The 17510-nt window shown below is 40.2% G+C and overlaps 1 protein-coding gene across 2 annotated transcripts in view; it reads left to right on the top strand.

Annotated features, from left to right (window-relative positions):
* Positions 1-17510, top strand: part of LOC132982373 (pro-neuregulin-2, membrane-bound isoform-like) — a 49102-nt gene that overhangs the window by 21046 nt on the left and 10546 nt on the right. Inside the window, exons 2-6 of one of the 2 annotated variants that reach the window (XM_061048834.1) lie at positions 4705-4867; positions 6467-6585; positions 7623-7746; positions 11790-11848; positions 15843-15866. In XM_061048834.1, the coding sequence (XP_060904817.1) occupies positions 4705-4867; positions 6467-6585; positions 7623-7746; positions 11790-11848; positions 15843-15866 (489 nt within the window). The remainder of the gene's footprint in view (positions 1-4704; positions 4868-6466; positions 6586-7622; positions 7747-11789; positions 11849-15842; positions 15867-17510) is intronic. The other variant, XM_061048835.1, reaches the window with a different exon arrangement.

The raw sequence follows: 17510 nt of genomic DNA, 5'->3' as shown, positions 1-17510 counted from the left end.
GCAATGAGTTGAGATGAAATAAATTACCACATTCTCTTTTTTAATCACCTTTCTAACAGCCTTAACACACTTAGGGTACCTGTGTGTTAAGGCTGTGTGAGTTAAGTCCCTGATGTAGAACCCAAAACAGCTCCTTCCTCTCATTCTTTTGTCATGGTTTTGAAACATCAAACAGAAACAGTAGAGTGTACAGCAAGGTTGTTCAAATGTTTTACAGTTTTTTACATGTTTTAATCACCAAGGAAAATTTCAGTTTTTCACTCTGTTATTTGACATGCTTCATACATGCACATACACACATTTGAAAATAACAACTGCTAGTTTAATAACTGAAATAAAATAATAACCCTTTAAAAAGCCAAATTATAATTCAACTGTCCTTTATTAATTGATGACCTCCTTAAATCAGTAAGGCCTCTATTGAACAATTATCTCAATTTAGTTTATAATGAAAGCACTTGTAATATTCCACAGCAGGATATTGTTCAGTGTTAAGAGCAGCAAAACAAACAAAGCAAAGCCTGCAATAGTTCACCACCAGGTCTTCAGTTTTTCCAGCGTTGATTTTGAGAAAGTTCCACTGGAACTAGACTGGTTCAGCTCTGACAAACTCTCATCACCATCAGTGATGAAGCCGACAATCGCAGAGTCATCAGAATATGGGGGAATAAAGAGAAAAACGTGCAAACAACACGTTACTTTGTGTTTCTGAGGTTGATTTGTTGTTCGTTTGGTGCCTGTTTCCACGTGATGTTGATGGAAGTGATGCTGCTGGCAGGTACTGGTCAGACTGGTATACAGAGCTGGCATTGCATTCTCTTAAATTAAAATGTGGTCCCTTCTGCTCTTATTATCTCAGTATAGTACAGGGTGTTGACAGCATTTGGTTGGTAACTGTTGTCATAAGAAATCACGTTATTTTATTGTGGGGAGATCTTTCAGAGCTCCTGCTACAAAGTGGGAACAACAACAAGAAAGAAGAGGTATGTTGTACTCGATAACTCACCACTTCAGGTATTTGGGAAGGACTGGTGAACAGATGGACTGAAGGCTTGACTGTTATTTCACACTACATGTACAGACAAACTGAACGTCCTTTCATTCATCTTCTGCTTGTCTGAACATCCTGCTTGTGTGTGGTTTGCCAAGCTTCTTCCAATTTGCAGATACCTCAAATTCATTTTAACACCTCACTCTCTTTCTCCCACACATATTTTAGAAAACGTCAGTCAGATCTGCCTGGTTTATGATTGGTTTATCAGTTTTGCTTTAAAAATGTAAACCACATGTAAACTGTAGTTTATGTTGTGAAATGTTGTGCAACACCTTGACTCAGTCCGATTTTGAAAGCAATTGTGATTTAACCAATTGTAATTGAGTTTTCTGTCAAGAAAGATAAGTCTTGGGAGACTTATTGGTCCCAGTCTAAAACTGGAGGCGCAGTGTATTGGAGCGTGTCCTGCTACATGTTGATAGTTAAGCTGTGCAAAAGGTTAGATAAGGTGATTGATTATACATATTTATACATGAATCAAACCAATCTCAGTCTCAGCTGTGTCAGGTGTTCCTGCATACTGACACGTTGCTATGAACACAGCGGAGTTCAGCCCTTTTTTATAAATCGACCCGACTCTGAACAGCTCATGTAAATAACAAAGAGTCAGGTCCAGAGTAAGCTCTTTAGTAGGCTAGTGTTTTGAGATAACATTTGATATGAAAAGGTGCTATACAAAATAGAGATTAATTATTTGATTGATTTAACTTCTCTAATTTAATTTTGCCCCTGAACACGCAGGCACACATTGTATGAAGTATTTTAATTAATATTTATCTATTTTGCTGCTGAAATCCACGGCTTTACTCTCTAAGATGTGCGTAATGGACACTGGAAAGTCTGTTTTCATTTCTGATTTCATGATCATCTGTTGAACTGTTAGATTTGTTTGAGGATTAAATTGAATTGCTTTAGATGTGTGTGTGTATGTGTGTGTGTGTGTGTGTGTGTGTGTGTGTGTGTGTGTGTGTGTGTGTGTGTGTGTGTGTGTGTGTGTGCTTCTATTTGATGAACATGCATCTAGTTTTGCATGGCTTGTTGTGTTGGTCTGTGTTCTCTGGAAATTTTTAGAGCAGGAATCTCTCTTAGGTAAAACAGGTGTAATAGTTAGGAGACGTGGCAATCAAAAGCTTGCCTGCTCTCGGCCCTTTGTCCCAACAAAAAGCTCAATTTAAATTTGTATTAACAAATGCTCTGATGTTGAAGTGGGGAAGCGGAGAGAAGAAGCAGAGTGGAAATGTGTTGTGACCTTGCCCTCTGTGTTGTGCATGTATTGTGACATGCTGACCTTACAAACATTCACCTCGTCAACAGCAACTCCTGAGAAAACTCCTACAATAGAGCTAAATTAAGTCCCTCACTTTTCTGCTGTTTGGTTCTGGGCTGCCAGTACAGAGGGTAAACAGCTGTGTGCGTCCTGTGTCTCATCTGCAGTTGGTTTGATAAGTACACTCTTGTTTTGTTTGTGTGTGTGTGTGTGTGTGTGTGTGTGTGTGTGTGTGTGTGTGTGTGTGTGTGTGTGTGTGTGTGTGTGTGTGTGTGTTTGTTTTTCATTTTTAAGATAAGACCAAGTCTAGCTTTGTTAACTCAAGTATGAACAGTGAATCTACTCAAACTGGGTCTGTGGCACCTCAAGCCCCCCAAAGAAATATATTCAGCTATTTTAAATATATCGCTAAAATAGCAGGAAAGTTATTCTAACAAATATATGTGATGGTAGTGACACTGCTATTCTTTAGCCTAAACCATCACAAGCCAGGAGCCCTTGAGAGAGAGAGAGAGTCAGCATCTGGTGATGTTGAGATGACTCTATAGTGTGTATATATATAAATATTGTGTGTTTTTGACTAAATCCCTCTAAAGTGTGGGAACTGGATATTAAGATGTGCTGCTTGTTCTGCTGTGAGTCCAAAAGTCCTAACTGCACGCTGATTTGATGGTGCTTCATGGAGGTTCTTCCCTTTTTTTCTGCACAAAAATGTCTTTCTTTAACTCAGCAACTCACCCAAGTGTGATTCAAGGATTAAGGCTGGCATTGAATTATGTTATCATACTAAGAAGAAACCCCATGAAAAGACCTTCAACCAGGGCTGTAAATGATTAATTAAAACATTGCTAACCTTATAATTTTTTTTTACATTTTATTTATAGTGTTTTGTTTTACATTCATAAACACAAGCTGCCAATACATAAAGAAGCCAAGCAAAAGACCATTACATTTACATGTAAACACTAACTTTTACACACTCATGCACAGGGCATTAAATGTTTTTTGTCTTTTATACGTCTTCACTACTTATATAAAAACGTTCCATTATTTTGCATTTCAAAACGTTTTTTTCAATGCTTTTATTTTACATTTTGTACGATCTTAAGCTCACATTGTTGTACTTCCTGTTTGAAGAAGATGTGAACTTCCCTCAGAACGAAAAAAGTTACAACATTAACTTAAGCACAGAAAAAGGACCTTGCTGCAGATCGATGACTTTATGAAATTAGCGTAAAAGAGTGAAATGTTTGATGTCACAAGGTGGATATAATGTTTGACTCGACCACTGAACTGTCTGTGAGTTGTTTTGAGCCAATGCAAGGCGCCACAGTGTCGTTTATTTTCATAATGGAATGGATTAACTACGGTGCACCAAAAGGGACAAAATGGTATGGGATTAATGCAATCAAAAATAATTACTGCATTACTTTGATTGCATCAAGATTAACACGTTAACAGTTGATGACCACAAACCACCAAAGCATTAACCCATCGATAAACACCTGTTTAATCACATATACATTCTCTCTTCTTTTTAATGGCTGAATGATGTTCCAGACACAACTGGAACCTGCTAAGGTGACAGAACTGGAGTTGAAAGTGAATTGTTTTTGGAGTATTTTTAGAGGCGCAGCAATACATGTTTGGTGCTCTTTGGAGTATTTATGGCAGAGACAGACACAAAGACACACACTCAGAAAAGATTCAGATGCAGACTTCAAGCGGCAGAGTACAAAGAGAAGGTTTAATCACAGTCTGGTTTGGATACATGGTTAATCCAAAAAGCACGAGCAAACCAAAAAAGAGGTAACACAGAGAAATACACCATTAACATGAGGGAGGACACATTAGAAATAAGCACACAGTCAATCAGAGGATAATGAGACGCAGGTGAGTGTAATGAGGGCGGGGCGGACACATGTTGGGAAACATCAGGAGCAGGACCTGGAAGAGTGTCATAGACTCAGTGACGTCACCTATTGGCAGAGGTGGGCACAGTTAATGAAAAACGAAACTCCATTTACCAAAGACGTTAACTTCGATATCAGTTAAAGTTAAAGTTCAGTTAAAGTTAACATTTACCTATTTTATTAATAAACAAATGACTTATACTCTTTACGCACATATGTGTGTGTGTGTGTGTGTGTGTGTGTGTGTGTGTGTGTGTGTGTGTGTGTGATTCTGAGGGTCTCTCTTGTTTGAACCAACATTTGAACCCTTACTGCCCGTACAGATTATTTGTCGGCCACACAAATAAACGAACATGCAAAGTCTCACAGGTATACATGAAGATGTACTTTAATTAGAAACATCATTTCTATAGTGAAATCTTTGATTTTCTTTTTCTCTTCCCTCTGTCTTGTTCTTCTTCTCCGTCTAGCCTCTGCCCCTAAGCTCCGGCTGATGCGAGGCCAGTCTCTGATGGAAGGGGACAAGCTGTACTTGAAGTGCGAGTCATCTGGGAACCCCAGCCCTTCTTTTCGCTGGTACAAAGACGGACACGAGCTTCAAAAAGGCAGAGATCTTAAAATTAAGACCAATAAGTGAGTATGGATTTGTTAGTTTAGTCCAGGTGTGGGACAAGAGCAGAGAAACACTGAAAGTTGTATCAGCAATGTGCAATGTTTTGTGCATGTTTAGAGTGAAACAGTCCCAGTATGAATTACAATTGTAAAAAATGATTGTATACATGTTTACGTTTAGAATCCGTGCATATGATTAATCAAAACAAATATCCACCAATAATCAAAACACACAAACATACAGTCAAGGCACAAAACAACAACGACAAATGATAAACATTTATAGCATGAATCTTGTCTCTGTGTGCAAACAATAACTGCTGTCATGGTTATAGCTCTGTCCAAGTTTTTCTTCATTTTACTGAACCTTTATGTAAAAAAATGTTTGAAATTCCTCCAAATCCAGACAGATAACTTCATAACTCAAACAATTGTTACACATACTTCAGTGACTGATGTACGGTGGCCGGTAGGTGCAAAGGCTTGGCAACGGCTGAAACGACATTTAGAAAAACCCACAGCATATTCAGAAAAGCTGCACAATTAAAAGTCGGGTACAAGACAGCCTGAGCGGGCGATCCGTCGCTGCAGCCCCGGGATGTCTGGGCCTAATGAGCTCCAGCTCCAACACATCCCTTTGCCCCCCACAGACACAACCTTACCCATCATGCTTTTGCCGTCCCCGCTGTCAGAGTCCAGGTTGAACTTGCTTTAAATATCAGGGCTACAGTTTAACTTTCCTCCCTGTCACCAAACAATTACACCTTCCCCACCGAGAACCTCGTGCCCCGGGCCTGACAAGTTCAATCTCCTGATGGTCAGAAGTCCTGTGCCCATCCCAGGCAGCAGTACCAGCAGCGCGCAGGCAGCTTTCTTATCAGCTATTTGTCAACCAGACATCATCTCTCAAAGCACTTTAAATCTCCTTGTTGCTGTAATATTGACATTATTCTGTGGTTCAACGATGCAACTTCCCCAATCTAAACATAACCTTCCTTGACTGAACTCGCTCAGTCTCTCACATAAATAAACTGTTCGACACAGCGCCTCCTACAGCCCTGGAGTACTTGTACTGTTGCAGCTTGGTCTACTTGCAGTTTTTGTTTTTGAAATGTTTCCTTTATGTATTTGCAGCTAATTTGATGTGAATTTAGTTGCTTTTTTCAGCACGTTTGTTTCATTTGCAGCACGTTTCAGCCGTTGCATTTGTTTTAGAAGTTTTAGAAGCAGCCTACGTTTTCTTAAAGGTACGTCGTTTGAGCCGTTGCCAAGCCTTTGCACCTTCTAGCCACCGTAATCATTAAATTTAAAATGATTGACGATGGGAAACTTCATCCTGAATCCAAAATCTGTCTAGAAGTAGAACATTAGTTGTTGTTGCACTTAAAACGTTAGATCAAACAATTGTTCTGTAAACACCTTCCCATTCACTGTTAGATGACACAGTGAGGGTAGTGCTCTTTTCTGGATGAACTAGTTTTTTTGTCTTGCCAGGAAATCACCAGAGTCAGTCACAGACAGGTCTGCTATATATTTTTTTTAAAGATTGTCAGCTGACATTGTCTTATTGACCCCCTCTGTTCCTCTCTTGTCTCTGCCTCTCTTTCTCCTTTCCTTAAGAAAAAACTCAAAGGTGCAGATCGGTCGCGTCCGTCAAGAAGACTCTGGCAACTACACCTGCGTGGCTGAAAACTCATTAGGACAAGAAAACACCACTAGTATAATCAGTGTACAGATCTGTAAGCAACGACACAGTCTTTGTCTCTCTGTTTGTCACAGTCTATCATGATGTAGCATACCAATACTAATGTCCTTTAAATATGCTTCGTTCTTCTGGCCTTCATCTCTAATTGTATTTTTCATGGAGAGTTTCTTCCCTCTGTCCCTAGAAAACCTTAAACTTCTGCAGGTATCAACTGATGTATCTGCTAGTAAACTGGATCAACATGTACTTGAACAAAAACCGAAACAGTTATTCTCCTGTTAGCTCTCTTTAGATAATCGTTTGTAAAAAAAAACCTTTTAATTCACCTTTACCTTTTACTGGGGCAAAGGATTATGATAGAATAGATTATAATAGAATAACGTCTTTAGTGTGAATCACAAGTTTCTTCAACCCTTTGGTAAATTTTCAATTGTCAGTGGAAGATGTAAATAAAAAACATTTGACTTAACGTTTACCATTTCAAAACTTATTCAGGCAAATGAATCATCCACATTGTTTGCAAAATGAACAAAACGTGGTTTTATATGTCTTCACAATCTAACTAGATCACATCTCTTCTTCTTCTTCTTCTTCTCTCATACTTTTAAAAAACAAACCAGAACTGTCTCTATGTGATCATGATAATGTGTCGTAATCACATTCAAAATAGTCCATCTTCTTGTCAGAATCTGCTGAGAGGTATTGATTTACATGACATTCCTGCCATGTAAATTGATAGATTACCTGTCAGGTGACCAGGCAGCACAGACAGGATGTTCAGTGATATACAGCACTGTAACATCAGAACGTCTGCATAAAGTAAGCTTTGATTTAGTCCCTACAGCAGCTCTGTCCCTTGAAAGGCTCCATGTTTTTGCTCTGCGCAGTGCTCAACAACATTAACATTACATTTGTCACACCTTTAGCTTCTTGAAATGTATTTAAGTTTTCTAAAAAGTTTGTGACAGTGTACTTTGAAAATATGTTTTATAACTGCCATAAAATGTTATTTGAACGAAGAGCTTACAAAATATGCTGTACTACTGTCTTGTCCAACTGTCCCCCTTGTAGTGACCACAACCAGCCCGTCGCCAGGTGTGAGTCATGCAAGGCGCTGCAACGACTCAGAGAAGGCTTACTGTGTGAACGGAGGAGACTGTTACTTCATACATGGTATTAACCAGCTGTCCTGCAAGTAAGTCGGTCGCTCATTCGCCCTCTTCCCCTCAGTCATCATGTGTAGTAGCTCCCACTGTCTCTTACCCCTCCCCTCTCTCTCTCTCTGTTTGTTCTAAAGACACTGTGCATCACTTTATCTTCTGTTCCCTGGTTGTAGCCTCCTCACATACGTGCACCTGCAGCCCATAGAGCCACTCTCTGTCTCAAAGGCTTGATGTTTACATCTTTTACTATTATCACAATAGGAAAACTTTTTTTCATTAGTGGAAGAATGTGTGACTTTTTGATCTAGTTTGATCACCCCAGCTCTCCTCCAGCGACATACCACCAACCCCCTTCTCCTCACGTTCACACTAAGGAGTTATAAATTGGAACGCACCATAATTAAAGCGCAAGTGGCAGACAAAATGTTCCTTGCCTCGAGCTGCAATTCCCTGTGTCCTGCATTGTTGTGTTAGCAGGCTAATGTTAGCATGCTTTAGTTAGCCCGTAGCTTCACATTGCATGTTAATTGACAGGGAAGGACTGTGATCTAAAATGCTTACTTGACATCCAAATAAGCATTGAGAATCAACCCAATCTAAGTCATCCCAATAATGTCTGTTTTCATTTTTGTAGCTATTGTGAACGTACAAAAGTAGATAGATAGATTAAATATATGAACCCCAAAAAGGGCATAATACTTTAAGCTTAGCGCTGTGGGAAAATGTTTCACCTAACTTTATACAGGTACAGGTAGGAGCTGTTGTAAAATAAATAGTAAAAATAATTACTTACAAGTAACTTAATTAATATTCAATAAGAAAAACTGTGTTGCTTTCTTTCGTTTGTCACACGTGGTCTGACGCAGCTCCAGCAGTCACATGTGAAATCGTCTTTAGTCAAGACACTGAACCCCAAAGTGCTCCTGCTCCTGCTTCAGCGTCAGCAGTGTGTGATTGTGCACTACTGATGGACACTTTAGCAGCCTCTGCCATCAGTGTGTGAATGTGATATGAATGTTAACCATGTGTGACCCGTGGTGTGAAAAGCACTTTGGCTAGTCAGAATGCTAGAAAAGCGCTATACAAGCACAAGTCCATTAAGAATAATGAACACAGTTAAAACTCAGTATATAAATAAGTTGCCCTAACTGTTTATCTCTAACTTTTTAGTAAACAAAGAAAAAATATGTTTAAAATTCATGAGCCAAAAAGTTATAGGTCAAGGCGCGTACATATTGAGTTTTAAAAGAAGTTGTGGACTGACTAAAACTGTCCTACAAAATGACTGTTTGGTCAAAGTTGGGGACAGTACAGAAAATGCACCTTGGCTAAAACGGAATATGAATAATAATGTGCGGATTACATCATACCTTAACACCCCCTGGCTAGCTACTGGCAGATAAAATCTTGATGCGTATTCCTTTCAGCCTATATGAGCAGAGCTGCAGATTGTTACATTTTTAAAATTAATTTAAACCTTGTTGATACCATCCAGTCTTTTAAACGTTAGGCCATGTTTTCCCAGCTACATTTCCAATGCCATGTGTTAAGGTTAGCATCGATGCCTGATCATATTGTTCATGAAAGTCTATGCCTTGTCTCTGAAGTTTTAAGAGCCTTGTATAACTCAGAACAAATTGAATTACAAGCTCTCGTTGTTTCCCATCCGAATGGTTGGGAAACAAAGACGGCTGTTTTTCTCTCTTCTGTTTGGTCTTGTGGCTGAAATAACAGAACAGACTGTAAAGAAAGGGAAGCAAAAATTGGCAGATAAAAAAAAGGTTGTCAAGAAGATGAGAAAAGAGAAGAAGGGGGCGAAAGAAGTAATGGTATACAGTGAAATCTCTGCCGGCATAGGGTTTCTTCTGCTCCAAGTGTTTCCAACCTCTCCCTAGTTGCTCTATTTTTAACTCTATGGGAAATTGCTGAGTTGGCTCTTGGAGGATTTTTCCTGTAATTGATTCAAAATGCAAGCTGTCTCTTTAGTGGTAAGACAGAGGATACCCAGGTAGTTATATGGACAGCGTTTGTAAGGGTAAGACTAAGGTCCTGCAAGTTATACATGACTTGAGTTTAACAGATACAGTAGTGTCATGAGAGAGAAAGCTTCTGATATCATTTAGTTACTGTAATGGGGCAATACCTACACCTAAAACTGTTTGTCAGTTGTTGTGATTTGTCAATAGTATTTTTTGCGCTGCAGCTGCACATGATTTTCTAAAACATGCCTATAGTTAATAAGACTGCCAATTAGGCTGAGCTGCTTTCAATGACGTCAATGAAAAGATGAAATAAGATCTGTCTTATTGGGTAAAAGCAATGACAGTGACACCCGCCACAGCTCTGAGTTTAAGACATTTATCAACCTGAAGCACTCTCTTAAGAAAGTTTATCTTCAAGGACAACTGACAAAAGAGCCGTTGAGGATTAACAAAAACAATGGAAGTATCAACTCAAGTAATAGCAACAGCTATTATTAGTGTTGTGAAGCAATGAGGAGAGTTGGTTTGTTAGCTTTAATGTTGTGAATTTGATGGAGGATGCCCTTATATAAAACTTTTTCCAGCCACTTTCAGTTGACAGCTCAGAAATAAAACACAACATTCTGCAGCTGCATGTAAACTGAAGGTGCTGTGAACATCCAAAATCTGGAAACAATTTTATTTTTCTCACATTGTGGAGGCTTTATCTCTCTCTTCTCTAACTCTCTCTCTCTCTCTAACTCTCTCTCTCTTTATAATATCTTCTACATCTCTCATTTTGCATCTGCCAGATGTTCATTCATTGTTTTAAGCTCAGCTAGCTGTGTTCATTTATGGCTTCTTCCCGGTGTTCACACCGAACACACAACACAGCATAAACATAGCATTACAGAGAGAATTCAGCTCTTCCCAAGGTTATTATAACAAAGGGTCAATCCTTTCATAATTCTTGACCTCAAACTTTGATGTTTAGGTTCAGTTTCACCGCTCTCATCATCCTTATGTTGCTACCTGCTTATATCCAAACAGCACAACGACACAGTAAGCAGCAACAAGCCAGATATTTGTTCAGGATTTGTTTGAGCTGAGCTAAAAGTGGAGTAAAAATTAATTCGATTTTATAAAGTTTCTCTGTTTCTCTTTACTCCCGGTGATTGATGTCTGGTAGCTTATCATTTCAATGAGCTGATATTATGTGCATATTGATATTGTGCTTTTCCCCAGTCTCTAAAAGGTCTGTGTCTGTAAACTTACAGGCTATTCTAATGTGCACCCCTGTGACTGTATTATTACTTCTACTTTGTTATGATTATCTCATCATTGTGGTCAGGGGTTAAAAAGTATGCATTGGGTTACATGCCACAATCAATACATACACATACAGTGTGTGTGTGTGTTTGTTAATGTGTGTCTGTGTCCATCTGTGTTTGTGTGTGAGATGGGTTGAAGGCTGGAGAATATATCTGTTAACCCCCCTAATTCCTGCACCACCATCATATGACGCTCTTAAATGAGGCGACTCCTGCGAGCCCGTTCAGGCAGTCAACTGACAACACCTCCTGTCAATTAGCTTTCTATTTAAGATGGAAGATTTCAGGTCTCTCCCTTTGCTCTCTCATGGCCAGCTCTGACCTGCACCAGTACTGAACTCTCGCTCGGCCCCCACCACTAACACCAGAAATCCACCAGTTGGCGCCGACTGGGAGATTTAAGATATCACCCCTTCACTCTGAAAGTTTCTGCATGTAAAATGAAACTGTGAGGAGTGATTAGGTCGGAGCATAGACACATAAACACAAACTCTGTTCCGCTGCTGCAACAAATATTTTAAACAGATAGAAATGTGAGTTGTCTGACTGAACTGTAGAAGTGATTTCACAGTATGCAGGTCATCTCTCTCTTTCTGTAGTTGGTTAATTGTGCTGTTTCTAATCCCTCATCTCTTTGCTCTCTTATGTCTCCCTCTCTTCCTCCTTTCCTCTCCTCTCCCCTGTTTCCTATCTGTCTTTTGTGTTCCTCCCCTCCTCTCTTCCCACTGTATCTTTAACCCAACCTCCCTTTCCCCCTCTTGTGTCTCGTTTTCCCTCCATCAGGTGTCCCAATGACTATTCGGGGGACCGCTGTCAAAACTCCGTAATGGCCGGTTTCTACAGTATGTCCATTTGTTCTCGTCTGTCTCCTCCTCACTGAGATGACGCATGCTACTTTTGGAGGGATTGCATTGAGGGAGTGTTCTTCGTGTGTGTTTAACACCTGCTAATATGTTTCATGCTAAATTAAGTTTGATGGGTGTATTTGAGTGTGAGTTTGCATGCCTCTGTGCCCCCCCCCCCACCCCCTCCCCCTTCTTCTCACTGTCTCCCCTGGTTCCTCTTTGGTGCTCATTTGGTCACATAATTTAGCTGCTAAAAAAGGCACCACAATTCAAAACTTAATATTAAGCACCATCTTCCTCGATTATGAATATACTCTTACATTTTTAAATTCCACTTACCGTACTGTAAACTGTACAGACAATCTGAGAGAAACAGAGGAGACAGAGCACAACCACGATGCAGAGGCTAAAGTTATTAGCTTTTATTGTGCACATATCGTAGTTGATGGTCCATTGATGCGTCTATGATTTCTGACAGTAAAGTTTGAAGTCCTTACCATGACAGACATTTAAAGCTTATGATGAACAAAGGAATGCCTTTTTAGGTGCCAAGCATCTTGCGGTCCAGCACAGGTGCGTTTACTATTTTCCACCAAACTCAGTTGTCATTTTCTCACCAGTGTGTAAAAAGTAAATTACTGATGGTGGGCCGGTGGTCGAGTGGTTTGTTTGTGCGGCCCCCGTGTAGAGCGTCCAGCCCAGGTTCCTTTCCAACCTGTGGCTCCTTTACCCACATGTCATTCCCTACTCTCTCCTGCCCAATAATTTCCAACTCTATCCACTGTCCTGTCTCTCCGATAAAGGCACACAGAGCCCACAAAAGAATCTTTCCCTGGTTAGTGCCCATGTGTGTTGGTCTTAAAATGAGGTGTCGTCAGGGGCACAGGCGGCACATATCTTGGGGACACAGAAGTCATCTCAGCTCAGACCACCTGAAACCTGGTCTAAAGTCTTTATCTGTTCCTGCTTTGTAGAGGGCGCGGCAGGAAGATGGGCATACATCAATGAGTTGATAACGGACTTCCTTTGCCCAATAGACACAAGTGAAGCACAGCCGCTCACTCTGCTCAGATGAATATTTTTTTTGCATTTGCTGATACATTCAAGTTGAGATTTTACCGGGACAGGAGAAATGGCGAGCTTTTTGTTTTCCTCGTCTCTTGTCATCTTTGGGCTACATTCCTTTTCCATGAGGCTGATCTGTTGATGTCATCCTCTTGGATGCCTGCTACACCTTAATCCTGCTCAGGGCCAGAAACTCAGCTGAACACAGACACCCAGTTCTGTTGAGCACAGCGAACATGAGTTTAAATAAGATCCAGTCCGATCCATGGCGGCGTGGCATAAGATTTTAATAATTAATGAGGATACACTTTAGTTCCCTAATGCAGAAATGTTCACTGCTTCTCTATTAATGTTGGAAGGCACTGATCGTTTCTGATGTTGAAACCGCCATGAACATATTTGATACAGTGTCCTGTGTGTGTTCTGTGTGTTCAGGGGCACAATGAAAGGAGAGAAGTTACATGAGCTGGCCGGAGTCTGGTCTATCCAGGAATAAAGACTGAAATTCACCATATAGCTGTCGCACCAGCCTGCCTGCGCCCCTGGCTCTTAAAGGGAATGACAGCTGACGCTCTGATTGGTTTGATTCATGTTAAGCCCAATACACACCTTTGTATAATCAGGCGACTTAATCCAACCCCTCTGCACACTGTGCTTAATATAACGCCCAGATTCTGCCTCCAAAATATAGTAAGACACGCCCCCAATCACTTTGCGCCTCGCGTTTCAGACAACATGTTGCCTTTATGATATTTCTACTAATACAAACAATTTATTCATGTCAATGAAATTCAGCAGTGAGTGTTGTTTCACTCGGTGCATCCATGGACCATTCGATAAAATTGTATGGGGCCAAATGCTGCTTCAACCGTTAAGGGTTGATTTCCAATATAGTCAAAGTGGTGCCACATGTTTTGCTCCTTCTCCTCCACATAGTGTAATCCATTTGTAGGAAATAAGTACATAACAGTCAGGAAACGCTTAGCTTGGCTTAGCTGCAGGACTGGACACAGTGAAATCGTGTACAACAAAATCAACCTACCAGCAACTAAAAACCTCTCTGATTAAAACTTCATCTATTTTGTTAAATTATCAACTCATTCTAAGTTAAGTGCTAAAAGGAGGTTCCAGGTGTCATATTTCTTTAGCCTGAGGTCACTTAGAAACCACAGGTGTTTTGTTATTTATGAAATTGTGTCACCCTACGTCCTGTCCTGATGCTTGCTAAGCTAATAGTCTCTTGGCTCTAGCTTTATGTTCACCGTACAGCAAGACAGTGCTATCTATCTCCTCATCCAACACTAGGCAAAGACCAAATTATGCAGATTTCCCAACGTTTTGCACAAGGATGCAAATGGGGTATTTGTTGTCTCTCTGTTATGATTGCTTGGGCAGTGACACTAAAACACCAATAGTACGTTTTTCAATAGCACATGTGAAAAAGAAATGTTGCTGAGCACAGAAGCTTCCTGTGAGTTGATGGAGCAGGCTGCCTTTACTGGCCAAGCAATCATAGGGAAATAGAGGAGGTATGAAATATAACTCCTTAAGCCCCGTTTCCACCAAGCAGTCCAGTTTGGTTCAGTACAGTTTGGTTCAGCTCGGTACGGTAAACCCTGAACTTGCTTGTGTTTCCACAGCCAACCGTACCCTTATGTGGTAAGCGGAGTGTAATCCAGATGGAGATAGCCTCGTCAGCTATGTAATAGTGTGACATCATAGCAGCCCAACACAGTGTAGCCCGCTATTACGGGACACAGTAAACAAGGGACCCTTTAGTGTCGGATTGATACCCATGGCACACCAACAGAAGGGTAACAAGAAAGTAGGACTGTACGTATGCCTTAATTGGTACCCTTCCCTACTTTTGACGGTGGAAACACCAATACATGGGTTACTGTACCGAACCGGACCGCTTGGTGGAAACAGGGCTTTATATTGTTGAAAACTTTTGTTCCATGCCATGTGGTCTTGCTTTGCTATTTGTCTTTTCTTGACCTTTCCAAACTGCATAATGTCGAATGATTACCATGAATATATACTAATACTTTTTTTGTTTAGTTTAAAGGCTTCACGCTGCTAAACTAAGCAAAATGTACAAAAACTACACGCTTCAATATGTCCGTGTGATGTTGTGCTTTTATTTGGCATTGTGATGCTCCTTCAGTAAGTTGAGGGAACCCTATAGGGACGACAGGCTTATTCAACAAAGGATTGACTTCTCTCTATTTACATAGAAATGCATGCAATGCAATAGAAATGCTGAATGCTCAGATGATGTCTTTGGAATCATATGAAAGGTTATAACAGTGATATGAAGCAGAAGGGGGGGGAGTGCTTTACAAGGGGTATTCTATAATCAATACAAAGGCACACAACTCCCCTTAGTCAAATGAGTTAGAGCACCCGACACCATCTGCAGCCTCATTGTGTTTTTATGTTGGAGAGTAACCCACTGCTTTGTGTCTTTTGTTTTCTTATGCTTTTTCATTTGTCTTCTTTTTCTTCATTTTGTTTTATATTTCTGTCCCGTGTTGTTACTCCAGAAATGAGGTCTAGTAAATATAGCAGTAAGTGATGTGGCTTCTTGTCTTGCTGTCTTTGTCCGTCTGTCTCTGCATGCAATTTCCTGCCTGTTGGCTTCTCGTTCTTTCTACCTTTTTTTTTTTTTTCATTGTATCCCTTTGCTCTTGATTTTTGCACGTTTCCTTTTTTGTCCTTTCATTTCTGGGGGTTACAGAGCTGAGGCTGTCTGAGTTGTCTGTCTCTTACTGGACAATACACATTTCAATCGCCATGGCTTGAAGCACTAATTAACTCATTTCCTGGTTCTGTGTATACAGGACATGAAAATAAATATCTGCTACAAAGTGGACATTACTCCTGACCCTATCTGTCTCTTTCCTTTTACCATCTGCGCTGGCAGAGCTTCTCAGAATTGAATTTATGGGTATGGATCATTAATATTCATTTTGCTGTGCTTAAACGGTTTGCCAAGATCCTCTCACAGTCACACATTAATGTACCATCTTCTTTCGAAAAACCAACAACTGGGTCTCCCTCAATCTGTCCCTCTTTTTCTCCTGCCCACAATCCTGCTTTTTAAGACATGTTACATCCCTTCTCTGCATGCAACCTTTTCACAATCTTATACTTTTTCACGGGAGACAGAGGAAAAGACAAATTGACATACTTATAAATGAAAGTGCAGGGGTTAATTAAAACACAATACAATGGGGCAAACACCAAACAAAGATGTGTTTATTCAAACACAAAATCAAAGATCTCATCTCGGAGAATGTATTACATCATTTATGAAAACAAGTATCTGCTTCTTCGTCTGGGCTTTGTGCACACCGCCTCAAACAGCCTGTCAGACAAAAACATGGAAGCAGCAAACATTTTTTGCAAATTGTTGCCAAAAGCCAGTCAAAGACCTGAACACGTAATCAGTCCTTATTCTTCAGATGCTCACCTGTCCCCAATCAAGATGGCTGTGAGTCCAACTCTGCCAGGGATCTTGTCTTCCCATTCCCCTTAGCCTTTCTTTATCAGAACCCTGTGACACACTCACAAAGCCAAGCCAGGGCTCCTGTAGGCTTTTTAAAATCCCTACACAGACCCTTTATTTAGAACACCTTTGCAGTCCCCTTACCTTATGTAGCGTGTCTGAAGCTTTTAAGGGAGGGGAAAGACGAGGTGACGATTTGTTGATTCAACTGATCTTCTCTCAAGATTACTTCAGAAATAAATCAATAAATATATTTCTGACGTGTTACATCCAATTTTTTAAACAACTTTACATAAAAAACAGCTATAGATACTCTGACTGATAGCCTTCATCTGTTGATAGATGTCATTGTATTTATTTACCTGAGAAGAAACAATGGAACTAAAGACTATATAGGTAACCATGTAATAGTCATTAGAGGATTTAATCGTCCATGACTAACAATCTAGTTTTAGTTTATAAGGGGACAGAGTCAGGTCAATCTTTGGTGTCAGGGTCTCTCTCCTGAACATGGCCCTACTGCCCTCTCACCCCTGAACCCTAGCCCCCCACCCACCCTAATCAATGTATGACCTCATGAGTCTTCTTGCTCATCACTTTGCTTTTTCTCCTTTCGTTCCCTCCCTCCTTTCCTCATGTTGTGCCGTGTTTGTTGCTCCCTCTGTCATGTTGTTGTGGCGCTTGCTGTTCTGACACAGAGTGTAACAGCACAACAGGCCCAGACCTGAACGAAGATCGTTCACGTTCACCATGACCTACTTTTACATTTCTGAAAATGACATTTTAGCATCGTATTATTCAGAGTCTACAAATCCATGATGCTTTTTTGACTGATTGCTTTAGTCACTTATGATATTGTTCTAATTTTAACAACTAATAAATAACATTTTAGTCATAATAGTGGACATTTAATGGAAAAAGATTTAAGCAACTTCTGAAATTCATGACTGACCAGTCAAACCCGGATCAGGCTGTGATTGGATTGGTTACTTTGAGTACATACAGATATTATATGAATTTAAATTATGTTTCAGCTCCTTTACAAACTAAACCAGGTCACTACTAATCCGTTATTCTACATAA

Source organism: Labrus mixtus, chromosome 10, assembly GCF_963584025.1.
Source record: "Labrus mixtus chromosome 10, fLabMix1.1, whole genome shotgun sequence".
In the NCBI taxonomy this organism is placed as follows: Eukaryota; Metazoa; Chordata; class Actinopteri; order Labriformes; family Labridae; genus Labrus; species Labrus mixtus.
The sequence above is the reverse complement of the archived record's forward strand: the minus strand, read 5'-3'. Positions and strand labels throughout refer to the sequence as shown.